General features: G+C 38.9%; 2 protein-coding genes across 2 annotated transcripts; both read right to left on the reverse strand.

Annotated features, from left to right (window-relative positions):
* Window positions 1-293: 293 nt before the first annotated feature.
* On the reverse strand, window positions 294-1,581 carry LOC104228807 (uncharacterized). The gene is made up of 4 exons (XM_009781349.2): window positions 1,224-1,581; window positions 839-953; window positions 505-669; window positions 294-376 (listed from the first exon to the last, which is right to left on the reverse strand). The coding sequence occupies exons 1-4, from the start codon at window positions 1,579-1,581 to the stop codon at window positions 340-342; spliced, it is 675 nt and encodes a 224-aa protein (XP_009779651.2). The 3' UTR covers window positions 294-339.
* Window positions 1,582-12,517: 10,936 nt separating this feature from the next.
* Window positions 12,518-12,979, reverse strand: LOC104228808 (uncharacterized). The gene has a single exon (XM_009781350.2). It carries the CDS (start codon window positions 12,977-12,979, stop codon window positions 12,518-12,520), a length of 462 nt encoding a protein of 153 aa, XP_009779652.2.
* Window positions 12,980-13,268: the final 289 nt, after the last annotated feature.

Below are 13,268 nucleotides of genomic sequence, written 5' to 3' on the forward strand. Positions count from 1 at the left end.
AAATAGAGCAGTAACTTACTATAGTTGATTGAATTCTACTAGCAGTGAAAAAATCTTTGCAGTATATAGCTCAAAACTCTTTGATTTTTTGTGTACTAACTAACCATACAAATTCCCAAGGCATCAACCACATGAAGGATTATGTATATACTAATATGGATACTAGTGTAGCATTACAAGTGCAGCTCATAATCCATGGCATTTTACACTAGTTAGATAGCATGTGATCGAGTACATATACATGGTTCAGTTGTACGTACAATAAATTCTGTTGCTTATCCTATTTTTCCAATTTATATTTTACAAGTAGATATGTGGCTTGATTGTTTGCCCTGTTTCTCAAAGTTTTGGGATAGTAATCTGTAAAAGTCCGTCCCTGCATTGTAAAACACTCATGAATTTCAGAATTTTGATACAAATATTTATGTAATGAAACATTCCAAAGATCTTTCTTCTTGACTCAAAATAACAGGTAAATGATACTAACAAGTTTTGACAACTTACACAAATTCAGCTGAGACGCTATCCTTGTTGGCATTAGTTGGAAGAGGCCAGAAAACCCGATAAGGTCCCTGTACAATCTCCCTTTTGTGATAAGACGATACGGAGCCATTCGAGTATGTTGCCACTTTTGACCATTGTGTTGAACGATTTCCAGAAACTATTAAGCTGTCGAGGAAATAACACTCGTCTATTAGACGAACACGAATTCTGAATTCAACGCTGCCTCATTGCAGAAGATGCACTTTTAAGATGAACTTTATGTAACATGATCATCCCTTATAATTAAGGGATGACAGTGGAACAAAAGACTAATGGATAATTGCAAGTTATTTACCTTTTATCACTGATTTCTACCTTTATATCATTGATATTGACACCAGGAAGTTCTATCAATACGATGTACATGCATCCAGATTCTGCAACATCCATCCTAGGACACCATTCACTTCCTGTATTAGCAAAACAAAAAGTGAACTTTTAAACATTCTGAAGAGGCTGTACGTAACAGCTCAGCCCACACGACTTTAAAACGCGTCCCTAGGGTCTAAGGACTGTCTACTTATATATCCAACATCTCTCCCTCCCGTGTTTTGTCAATGTGGGATTCGCCTAGGGTGTCACATTGTACCCTCAATTTCCAGAACAAAAAAGCACTACTGCAATACATTATTAATTCCAGCAAAAAACGCCAATCAAAGCAAAACATCATCTTTGTTTACCATTGGATTGAAGTCCATTTCTTCTTTCTTTCAATTGGGAGCGCGACTTTTCATTAATTCCTGTACTTGGCCTAGATAATTTTGGAGCTTCTGCTGCAGTTTGATTGTATTTGCAACCTTGTGCAACATACTGGAATTCCTTATTAGTAGGTCTAGAATACATTGGTCCTTCAGAAGTAATAGAACTCCTTTTTGTACAACCATTGGGCTTTAAAGGAGATGCAGATTCTTTTTTTCTTTTTTTTATCAAATTCAGTACCACTTCCCTGTCCCACGACAGAAAACGAAGTAAAACATATATATAAGGTTGCTGAAAAGATTGCATAAAATCATTGAAACTGAGGAATGATGTTTCCATTTAGTTATGGACAAAGTAGTTCGGACTCTCCGAAAATATGGCCAGATACGTGTCGGATCCTCTAAAAGTAGTGCATTTTTGAAGGATCCCACGCAGGTACGGCTATATTTTAGAGAGTCCGTGCAACATAGGTTACGGAACTGTTCACTTGAATTGAGCCTCATGAAACAAGCTTGAGAAGTGGAACTTTGTCGTGCATAATTCATTCTGTTATCATACCTAGGAATCGCAGAACTCAGACTATTGCTACAGCTCCGACATTTAAGAAAGTAAAAAAGCCAAATATTACATAAACAAATAACATAACAACAGAGAAAAGAGAGTAGATTTCATTAATAAAATACAAGTTGATATTGCTTTCATTCGATTTTGCTAATAAGATGAAAAGCCTAATACTAATTTGCCACTAACGCTTTAAAAAATCAAAAATCAAAATGAAGAAAGAACCTAGAGCACGTTCTGGTTTCTTACCTAGAGTTTTGGTTTAAATTTGGCCACACTAAGTGCACCAATACCCCACTCTTCAACCATCATGTGTCAAATAATATTTAATTAATACTTCACTGAAATAAGTTACTGAACTAACATGTTTAAGTTTGATCAAGTTCATGAAAATTGAATTCATAACAGAAAACTAGAATTAATGAAGTCAAAGGGCAGAAGAATGATTTAAGTAGACAGGGGAAACGAACAATTCTAGTATATTTACCCAAATAGCCGGTCATATTAATGGTTTATTTTTTCTAGCCATATACATGGATTATACACAATTATATATATATAAATTATGCTTATATTAAACATTCACCGGTTATATTTAGTTTAAGCGGTAGGGTGAGTGGCTATTTGGGTTAATTCTTCTAAATTAAAAGCAACTTTGTTTGGTACTCGTTATAGTTTTTTAAACAAAACTAGGGGTGGCAATTTGAGCACAACCTCATTCAACTCGCACAAGGTTAGGCTGGTTATTGACCCATTCATTTGTTAAATTCAGCCCATCTGAAGTTTGACTGATTTTTAGGTCAAATTGATTCACGAATAACTTTTGGGCAGCTCATTGACTCATCAATTTATTGACTCAGTCCATTTGGACTCCCCCAAATCAGTCCAACCGGCACATTTGGCACCCCAAAACAAAATAGAGTTGATAGAATATATGAGTCCACCAAACTATATAGAGACCAGGTCCTATATAGGTTTCCACAAATAAGGCTAATGCAACTGTAGATAAATGGAACATGGAACTTTTACGTGGAAAAATCCCTGCTCAAGGGGATCAAAAAATCACGACCGACATTGGTAGGATTTCAACTTCACTATGAGAAATCTTTAGATTACAACCTATGCAACCTAGGAATTAAACTCTTAATCTCTCACTAACTTGTAATACACCTATTACAAGCCACTTTGCAATACACCTATTAGAAAGACTTCAACTCATGACTAACTCTAGTCACGACACAAACGCTAAAGGTTTATGGTTTACAAAGGGTTCCGAATTAAAGCTTCTAGATAATCAAAGTAGGAATTACAATGAAGAACAATTACAAAGTTACAACTCAACTAAGGACATACAAGAGACTTGCTGTAGGAACTGGTCCGTAGTGGTGTTGTACTTTGTTCTTGATACACTTGAGAATTGAATGCTTGATTGACAAATGCTTAGAATGCTTGAATGAATTCTCAAGTGTTCAAGTGATGTTTTGTTGTAATATTTATTGTTAATACAACTTGGATGATATCACTTGAATGATGTAAATACTTGGTTTGTACAAGGTTCTTCCCAATGAGAAGTGACTGCTACACTATTTGCGTGTACAGTACAGGCAGACACTTTCCAGCTGTAGAGAGTTGACTTCGTACTGCTTTTAGGGGAACCCAAGGGGATCAGGTCCCTGTGTTGATTCTTTATCTTCTGAAGTCATAGCAACTCACATTAGCTTGAGTTCGTTGATTGAATTGTGTACCAAATGTATCAGGTTCATTATCTAATTCTTTGACAGTAAATTTATTACATCATCAAAACATGAGTCTATAAACCCATAAATTTCCCTCTTTTGATGATCACAAACTTAAAAATTGACAATCATATTTAGAGCAACAAAAACCAAATAAAGTAACAGGAACTTTACAAGTTTCCCCTGACTTTGTGCTTCCTCCTTTATCAGTCCATGCTTCTTCTTTACTCCTTCAATTTTATCTACTTACTTTTCCCCCTTTTGGCATCATTAAAAATACACAAACAAGCAAATAACATAAAGAAGTCTAGCCTAATTAACTCATATCACTTATGTGCACACAAACATGATAGAAAAGAGAAGCAGAAACACATAAGCATTTACAGCAAAAGAATGAGAGTATTCATTAAACAACAAAAAACATAAGCACTTGCCTTTACAGTAAAAACAGATTTGGACTGTTTACACGGGAGCAGCACTAGTGATTTCTATCCCTAAACCAAAAAAAACAGCCACCAGAATCATCATCAAAACACTGTCAAGAGAGATAAACTGGACACTGGTCACTGAGAGATATGCCTAGGGGACACTAGAGGAAGAGGGCTTGGAAGAGGCAGCAAGCGTGTTAAGAACGAGATCTATCCGAGCATTGGCGGGCATTTGCTCAGCAAGCAGTTTCTCCCTCAGGTTCTCAATGTTGCCTGAGATCAACATTCTCCTTAGTCGGACGAGCAACCTCTGCATCTGAAGAACTGAAGGACCCTGGTGCCTCTTGGGCCTGGCTGAGCTGGGTCTCTAATATGGCATTCCTTGCTTTCAACTTTATAATCTCTTCAGTAGCACTATTTAGAGCATTTATAAGCTGGGAGATCGTTGAAGTGCTTCCTACCCCTCCAAATTTTGTCTATACACTCACATTCCTCTAGAGTAGTTTTAGAGATAGTCTGCTTCTTAGTCCCCATCTTAGGATGTCCCAAAGGCACTTTAAAGAATTTGAAGACACGCGTGAGGAGAAATCCATAAGGGAGACCATGATTTCCATCTTTAAATGCTGCCACCTTTTGCATATGCTCAATCATTATGGCTGGCGGATTAACAGTTTGGAACTCATTCAATGCTTCTACCAGATACAGATCAGCCTTGGATGTGATGGACCTCCTCTCAGCGCGAGGAAGAAGGACCTTGTTCACCAACTCAAAAAGCAGCTGATAAACAGGAAGCAAAGCTTTCTTATGCATCTGTTCCCCCTGCTGCACTGCTCTCTCCTTGATTATAGCATGCCTAAAGTTTGAGCCACAGGCACCACTAACAGAAGATAGACCTTTAATAGGAACTTTAAGTATGTCTCCTAACACAGCAGAGTCCATAACAATGTCTACGCCATTTACCAGTGCGCAGATGTGATCAGATTTAACGGTAAAGAGGTCTGCATAGAAACTTTGAACCTCTTCCTCATAAACCTTGGGCACATCCACCTTGAATAGGTTTGTCCACTGTTGGAACTCAACCATCTCAAGCACTTGACACATTCCAGCCATCTCAGTGATCTCAGGGTCAAAAGTATGACCCACAATATTTTCTGATACCTCAACCTTTCTTTACCAGATATACTTCCACTTCTTGCATTCTTCACAGAACTAGGTTCTTTCACATCCTCCAGTTTCCTTTTCACAGACTTTTCACTAGACTTAACTTTCCCACTATACTTCACTTGCATATCGCAGACACAGACTCTTCTACCACCACTTCCTTCAACTTGCCACTATCCTTTACTAACTTTTTACTGGGTGTTCCAACAACATCTTTTGAAGTACTCTCAGTAGATTGCTTCTTTTTCTGAGACTTCTTGATCAAAGAACTTGGTTCCTTTGTGGCTTCCTCATCAACTTCCACAACTGGGATATTCTTGTCACAAACAACTTCACCATCCTTCACTAGCCTTTTCTTCTTCTTCCTGTTACTTCTCTTACTCTTCTTAGCGCAGACTCAAGAGTCTCCTTCTTCTGCAACCTTGTGGTAGGTCGCTTAGAAGGGGGATCAGGAGTTGCTACTGGACTCCTTACAATAATGAACGCACTCATAGCAACATCATCTTCATCATCATCATTGGACCTCATAACAGGAACCACTACTTTCAAGGGCTTAGCATCAAAGTGAGGAGAAGAAGCAGGGTCAAAACTGACCTGGGAAGATGATTCCTGACCTATTTTCCCAGAAGAGGGGTCAGGTCCATCAAGAGGGGTCCCAGTAGCCTCTTCTGGTGCAGGTTGTTCAAAAAGCACCATTACTCCTTCTCCCACCAAGGAATGAGTTTCTTCCCCCTGAGACTCAGGCATAGTAGAATTTTCCTTCCCAATAATTCCCTCAGCAGTAATAGCCAACATATTTTCTATGGGCATCCCTCTCTTGAGGTTCCATAGGAGCAACAACAAAAGAGATAGGAGTACCTGTAGATTGATCAGAGTTTTCCTTAGAATAGAACCCTTAGCACTTTTAGGACTGATCGTTGAAGCTTTTTCTATTGATGGAGACTTACTTTTTTCCTTTAGAACTGGAATGTCATCTTTACTCTGGTCTTTGAGTGTCTCAGGCAACAAGGAAGACAAGCTTTCATTCTCAGGGTTGTCTGAGTTCTCAGCACTTAGAGGATGAGTAGAGTCGGCGGGAGTAGAGAGAGGGATGGAGGTTGAAGGAGAAACTAGTTTAGGGTTATCTATTTGAACAGTGGTGGAAGAAGGGATGACTGGTGTTGTTTCTATAGAAGAAGACTCGAGGTGTTTCTCTTTAGTGGTAGGAGGGATTGTTTGATCCTCAGCCATGGTAGAGGATTTAGCTTGAAGGTTCTAGAGAGACTGAGGAAGACATAGATGGTCGTTCAAGCTTGAACATGGCATTATTATTGTTTTCTTTTAATATATGTATAAGAAAAGCAAAAGACTACTAACCTGTGGCACAAGAACCAAGTTCCTGACCGGTCTTTAAAAAATGCTCAACCTTCTTTTACCTCTCATGCATTGCCTTAGCAGCTTCTATAATTATCATGTGTGTCTACCTGTAACAGTATAGAAGTGAGTTAGACTTGGCCGAAAAACACTTTAGCTAATTTTAGATGTGTGTGATTTTCATAGCCATATGGTAGGAATCAGGTTCTCAATTAGGCTTTATTAGCCCCAGTGCCAGCCTGTTTCTCTCAAACTATTCTCTGCTCAGGGCTTTGGTGAAGATATCTGTAATTTGGTCTTTTGTGCTGCAAAACTTCATACAGATAAGCCCTTTTTCCACATTATCTCTGAGAAAAAGATGTCTCACATCAATGTGCTTGGTTCTTTTATGCTGGACTGGATTTTTGGCCATGTTGAGTGCACTTGTGTTATCACACAGAAGAGGTACATAGTTAGTATACACTCCAAAATCTTCCAACCGTTGTTTGATCCATAGAAACTGAGCACATCAGGAGGCTGCAACAACATATTTTGCTTCAGTTGTTGAAAGAGCTACTGAATTTTGCTTTCTTGTGCCCTATGAGATAAGACATGATCCCAAGAAGTGAGCCATACAGATGTGCTTTTCTTATCCACAAGATAACCTATATAATCAGTATCAGCATATCCAATAAGATTAAAATTATCACCTAAAGGGTAGTACAGAACCATGTCCTGTGTTCCCTTAAGTATCTCAGGATTCTTTTGGTAGCCTTCAGATGAGATTCCTTGGGGTTTGACTGAAACCTTGCACATAGTCCCACACTAAAAACAATATCTGGCCTACTTGTAGTAAGATAAAGGAGAGATCCAATGATCCCTCTATACATTGTTTGATTCACAGAAGAACATGATAATTATAGACCTGAACGAATCCGGTCTACTTGTAAGTGATTGACACTTACATTGCCACTGCTACTTGTCAATTTTTCCTCTTGCAAAACCATTTTCTAAGCGAAACTTTGACAACCTCTCATACCAAGCTCGAGGAGCTTGCTTTAACCTATACAGTGCCTTGTCCAATTTGAACAAATATTCAGGGTGTTCATGACATTCAAAACCTGGAGGTTGCTTTACATAGACTTCTTCCTTGAGGAAATTCAGAAGTGCACTTTTGACATCCATTTGGAACAGAGTGAATTCTATATGTGATGCAAAGGCAATGAGGATTCTGATAGCTTCCATACGCACAATCGGAGAAAAAGTCTTTTCATAATCAATTCCTTCCTCCTAATTGTAGCCTTGGACCACTAGCCTTGCCTTGTTCCTTATAGTATTTCCATGTCCATCAAGTTTATTCCTGAATACCCACCTGGTCACTATGATGGTCCGATCCGAGGGTCTGGGTACCAGGTGTCATACTTTGTTCCTTTTAAATTGATGCAGCTCATCTTGATTGGTTGTGATCCAATCTGCATCTTTTAAGGCTTCCTTAATATTTTTGGGCTTTATTCGGGAGAGAAATATTGAGAAGGTAAGTAAATTTCTGCTTTTGATTTGGTTTGGACTGTTGAATCCAGAGGAGTAGTTATGTTTTCGAGAGGATAGGAGCTTTTGTGTTTCTAGTTGGGCACTTGAATTTCATCTGTAGAGGAGCTGGGTAAGCCTGACTGGTTCCCTTGTATCTTTCTTTCTGCTACCCGTGGAGTACTTTGAACTGCATCAACCACTCTTTCTTCAGCTTCAATGGTTATAATTGTAGTACATGGTTCCTCTCCGGCTGATGAGGAAGAGATTGCATTGTCTTCACCTGTCTCCTTCACTTGACTCATCATATTTACCTTTCCATTTGCTATATCAATGACCTCTCCTATAACCAGCAGAGGCTATCCATCTTGATCATCCTTCTTGCTCTCCTCACATGAGAGATAGGACTCGTCAAAGATTACGTGTATACTCTCCTTGTCACACCTAGAACCTGGGAGGCGAGACCGGCACTCGGTGCCTCACTTAACCTAGTGTACCAACTTGCGACTGATGGACTCTGAATATATACAATGTCATACTTTGGCCATGGGGCCACATTGCAAGACAATTTTCGAAGCAAAATATAAAACTGAATGGAAACTAGCGCTGACTAAATATCAATATAAAGTCGAGCCGACAAGGCCGTCATAGCTACTACAGTTGACAATCCAACAAAATATACAAACAAGGCCTAGAAGCCCAATATACTGCACTAACTAACAGGATATGTCTACAAGCCTCTACTGATGGATGTACAGTGATTAGAATAGGGCCCCGACCTACCCATAACATATATACATATATACACAAAATGTACACAAAAATCTAGACCCGACAACTCCGAAGGACGTGGAGTTTACCGATCAGGTTGAACTCGGGCAACACCTACTGAGGAGGTCTACCCATCTGTTTGTCTGCACCTGCACGCATGAAATGCAGCACCCCTAGAAAAGGGACGTCAGTACGAAATAATATACCGAGTATGTAAGGCAATAAAATAACTGAAAGCTGAAACTGAACTGATAATATGATAACTGAAAGTAACTGGGAGACAAAGATGATCTGGAGATATACTTACCTACTGATAATGAATCAACTCTCTCAATATAGTAAGTAAAATAAATGTCCGGCCCTATAAGGCTCGAAACGTGTAACTACTCTAACGTAGTAGGCTCGCTCATAGATGCTCGGCCATACTAGGCTCTGTATCTCGGCCATTCTAGGCTCGCTCATAGGTGCTCGGCCATACTAGGCTCTGTATCTCGACCATTCTAGGCTCGCTCAGAGGCGCTCGACCACAGTAGACTCGGTATATAACTTACGATCTAATCAGAGGTTGCCCAATAGGGGCCTGCCCATCGATTATAGCTCGATGGTGGTGAAAATATTGTAATAATATATATATATATATATATATATATATATATATATATATATATATATATATATATATATATATATATATAGACACACACGCACGCTTCTGGAAGAAGACAATACTATATATATATATATATATATATATATATATATATATGTATATATACACACACACCCTATGATCTCTTGACTGGAAGAAGACAATACTCAATTGAATATAATGTCCCGATAAGGGAGAATATTGTAACTTATGAGACTAGGATAATGTATATAAATTCGAGAGTATGAACTTCTCTTTATGCCTCATCATCAAACACATCTAGTTACGAGATCATGCCAAAATGAAGGAATGGCTTAGCCTTAACATACTTTATCACAATTTTTCCAATCACCAAGTTGAACTTGCCTCTTCTCACCTTAATCTACAACAACGATAATAATAATATCATTAAGTTGCAAAAGGTACAACTATCGCACAACGAACGACAAGCTTATTTTTTATAAAAACGGGCAGTATCTCCCCTATAATCCTTACTTCCTCCAAATTCAAGATAACACAAATAACACAACAAAAACATATATACATTAATTTCCAGCTTTATATACACCATAAAATACTACAAAACATCCCAACACATCACAATCTCTTCATACAAAAAAAAACGACCACCGTAGTAGTGTCAAACGACCAGGAAATATATTGACGAACGACCAGCCCACAACTCTACATATATATGGTGTTTCTCCACACCCTTCCTCCTCCAAAACTCCACAAAATAGTAGTAAAACATGTAACCCAATTGCAACACAAAACAGTCTGCTACAAGTGAATAACTCGAACTCACGGCTACCGATCACCATTCCTAGATTTCTTACAACTATAGAATGACTTACCATGAATTTACAGCAGAAAAAATGGATGAAAGAGAGCAGTAAACTTACTTTGTTTATCAGATAACTCAGCTCCTATCTTGGTTCTTAAAACTGTAGGTTTTGCCTCTAATTAGAACTTGAAAGGGAGAGAAAACCAATTAGGGTTTGTGGGTAATTTTTGGGAGGAAGTTTGCAGGGGTTTAGGTCTATTTATCTGTGATATATAATGAAGTTTATATTGCAGGAGATAATCCCTTAAATGGGATCTTCGGCTGACCCGAACTTGCCTCTTTTTGGGCTCTCATTTAACCAAGTAGGTGACACACCTACTTGTCACCAAGCAGCCTGCACAGTCTCGCAAAAATGCATGTATCTCTCTCCGATGTCGTAATGATAAACGGTTTAATGCGTTAGAAAATAGACTCATAGAGCTTCAATTTGATGGGTGGAACACCCTATAAATCTAAGTATATTAGGAGAAAATCATAGTTACATTTGACCCAAATTTTCAGTAAAACTTATGAATGTAACTTGTGATGATTTTCATCAACTTTTGTTCCACAACTCGCTTGAATTCAAAACAAAACACACGACTACCATACGACTAACCTAATTCATAACATAACCTTCTTATCGTGTTAAAAACCCTAGTCTCACCCCAAAAGTACATGTTATAACATTCCTATCTTGTCGACTTTCGACGAAACATTATTTTCTTCAATTCCTTTAGCTTCTGAACCTTCCAACCCTCTTGGTACTTGTTGTTCATGATCTTCAATATATGTAACCTCCGAGGTAGCATGATTAACTTACTTTATCTACTTTCAAATATTATCATCATTTTTAGTCCTACATTAGCTTGCTTACGATGCACTTTTACGTATGAAAGTATAGGGTATAACAGCATTCCCCCCTTGGGAACATTCGTCCTCGAATATTTACTCTTGGAGACTTTGGAAAATTCTGCTAGGGTATCATCTGTACACTAGACTAAAACCAACTTGCACGCAACCAGATAACATACTATGCTGGCCACACATGGCCAATGTCTTTAAATAACAACACTTTTCCTCACACAACCGTAAATCATAAATACTGAAAGTCAAAAATAAGAGCTTACCTGATGACCTTATAGCGTGAATAGAGTTGTGTTGTAGCATCCTATCTCGAGCCATATCTTCAGTTTGAAATAGATGGGGGTATTTAAACTTCATTTCTTCCTCTGCTTCCCACGTCATCTCTTCCATATTGTTGCTTCTCCACAAAACCTTCACGGAGGCTACCTCCTAATTTTGTAGCTTACGGATTTGTCGGTCTAGGATGGAAACTGGAATTTCCTCGTATGACAAGTCCTCTGTAATCTGTACATCATCCGTGGGCACCAATCGGGTAGGAATGCCAGTGCACTTTCGTAGCATAGATATGTGAAAAACTGGATGGACAAACTCCAATTATGAGGGCAACTCTAACTCATATGCTGCTTGGACCACTCTCTGAATGATCCTATAAGGCCCAATATACTGTGGGCTAAGCTTGCCTTTCTTGCCAAACCTCATCACGCCCTTCATAGATGATACCTTTAAGAATACCCAATCACTAACCCCGAACTCTAAGTCTCGTTGGCGCACGTCAGAATATGACTTCTGATGACTTTGAGCTGTCAACAGTCGCTCCCGGATAAGATTTACTTTCTTTATAGCCTGCTGAACCAGGTCTGACCTATGTAACCAGATTCTCCAACATCAAACCACCCTATAGGAGATCTACACTTACGCCCATGCAAAGCCTTGTACGGAGCCATCTGGATACTGAAGTGGTAATTGTTATTATATACAAACTCGATAAGAGGTAGATGTTCATCCCAACTTGTAAAATCCAACACACATGCTCGTAACATATCCTCGAGCATATGAATTGTGTGCTCGGCTTGTCCATTTGTCTGTGGATGAAAAGTTGTGCTGCGATTCACCTAAGTCCCTAGACCTCTCTGAAATCACCTCCAAAAATATGCTGTAAACTGGGCCCCACGGTCAGATATAATAGATACTGGTACTCTATATAGCCTCACTATCTCCTTAATATATAACTTTGCATAGTCTTCTGTTGTATATGTAGATCTAACCGGCAAGAAATGGGCTGATTTCATGAGCCTATCGACTATCACCCATATAGAATCGAACTACGATGAGAACGAGGTAAACCCGTGACAAAGTCCATGTTTATTGCCTCTCATTTCTACGTCGAGATCTCTATAGTCTGCATTAGCCCTCCGGGCTTCTAGTGCTCAACTTTCACTTGCTGGCAACTAGGACATTGGGCAGCAAACTCAATAATGTTCTTCTTCATATTGTTCCACCAGTACATATCCTTAATGTCCTGATATATCTTCGTCGACCAAGGATGAATGGAGTACCACGAATAATGTGCCTCTGACATAATCCTGTCTCGTAGCCCTACTACATCTGGAACACACAGATGACCTCTGTATCGGAGAATCCCATCTCTTTTGAGCTCTAACAACGGATTCTTCTGCTGCGGAACTCGCTCTCTCAACTCGACCAACTCTGGGTCCTCGTACTGCATGTCCTTGACTTCAGCTATGAGAGATGATTTTGCTGTGTTTTTTAGTACAACTCCACCATCGTCAGAATCTACTAACCAAACCCCCAAACAAGCCAATTGATGAATCTCTCTAGTTAATTGTCTTTTCTCGGCCTCTACATGTGCTAAGCTACCCATAGATCAGCGACTTAAGGCATCTGCTACAACATTAGCTTTCCCTGGATGGTAGAGAATGTTAACATCATAATCTTTCAATAACTCAACCCATCGCTTTTCTCACAAATTCAACTCTTTCTGCTTGAAGATATATTGTACGCTTTTATAATCTGTAAATACATCAATATGAATACCATATAAATAATGTCGACATATCTTAAGTGCATGGACAACCCCATCTAACTCGAGGTTGTGGGTCGGATAATTCCTCTTGTGCTTTCTCAACTACCTTGAACCATACACAATTACC

This window comes from Nicotiana sylvestris, chromosome 7 (genome assembly GCF_000393655.2).
Source record: "Nicotiana sylvestris chromosome 7, ASM39365v2, whole genome shotgun sequence".
Classification (NCBI taxonomy): domain Eukaryota; kingdom Viridiplantae; phylum Streptophyta; class Magnoliopsida; order Solanales; family Solanaceae; genus Nicotiana; species Nicotiana sylvestris.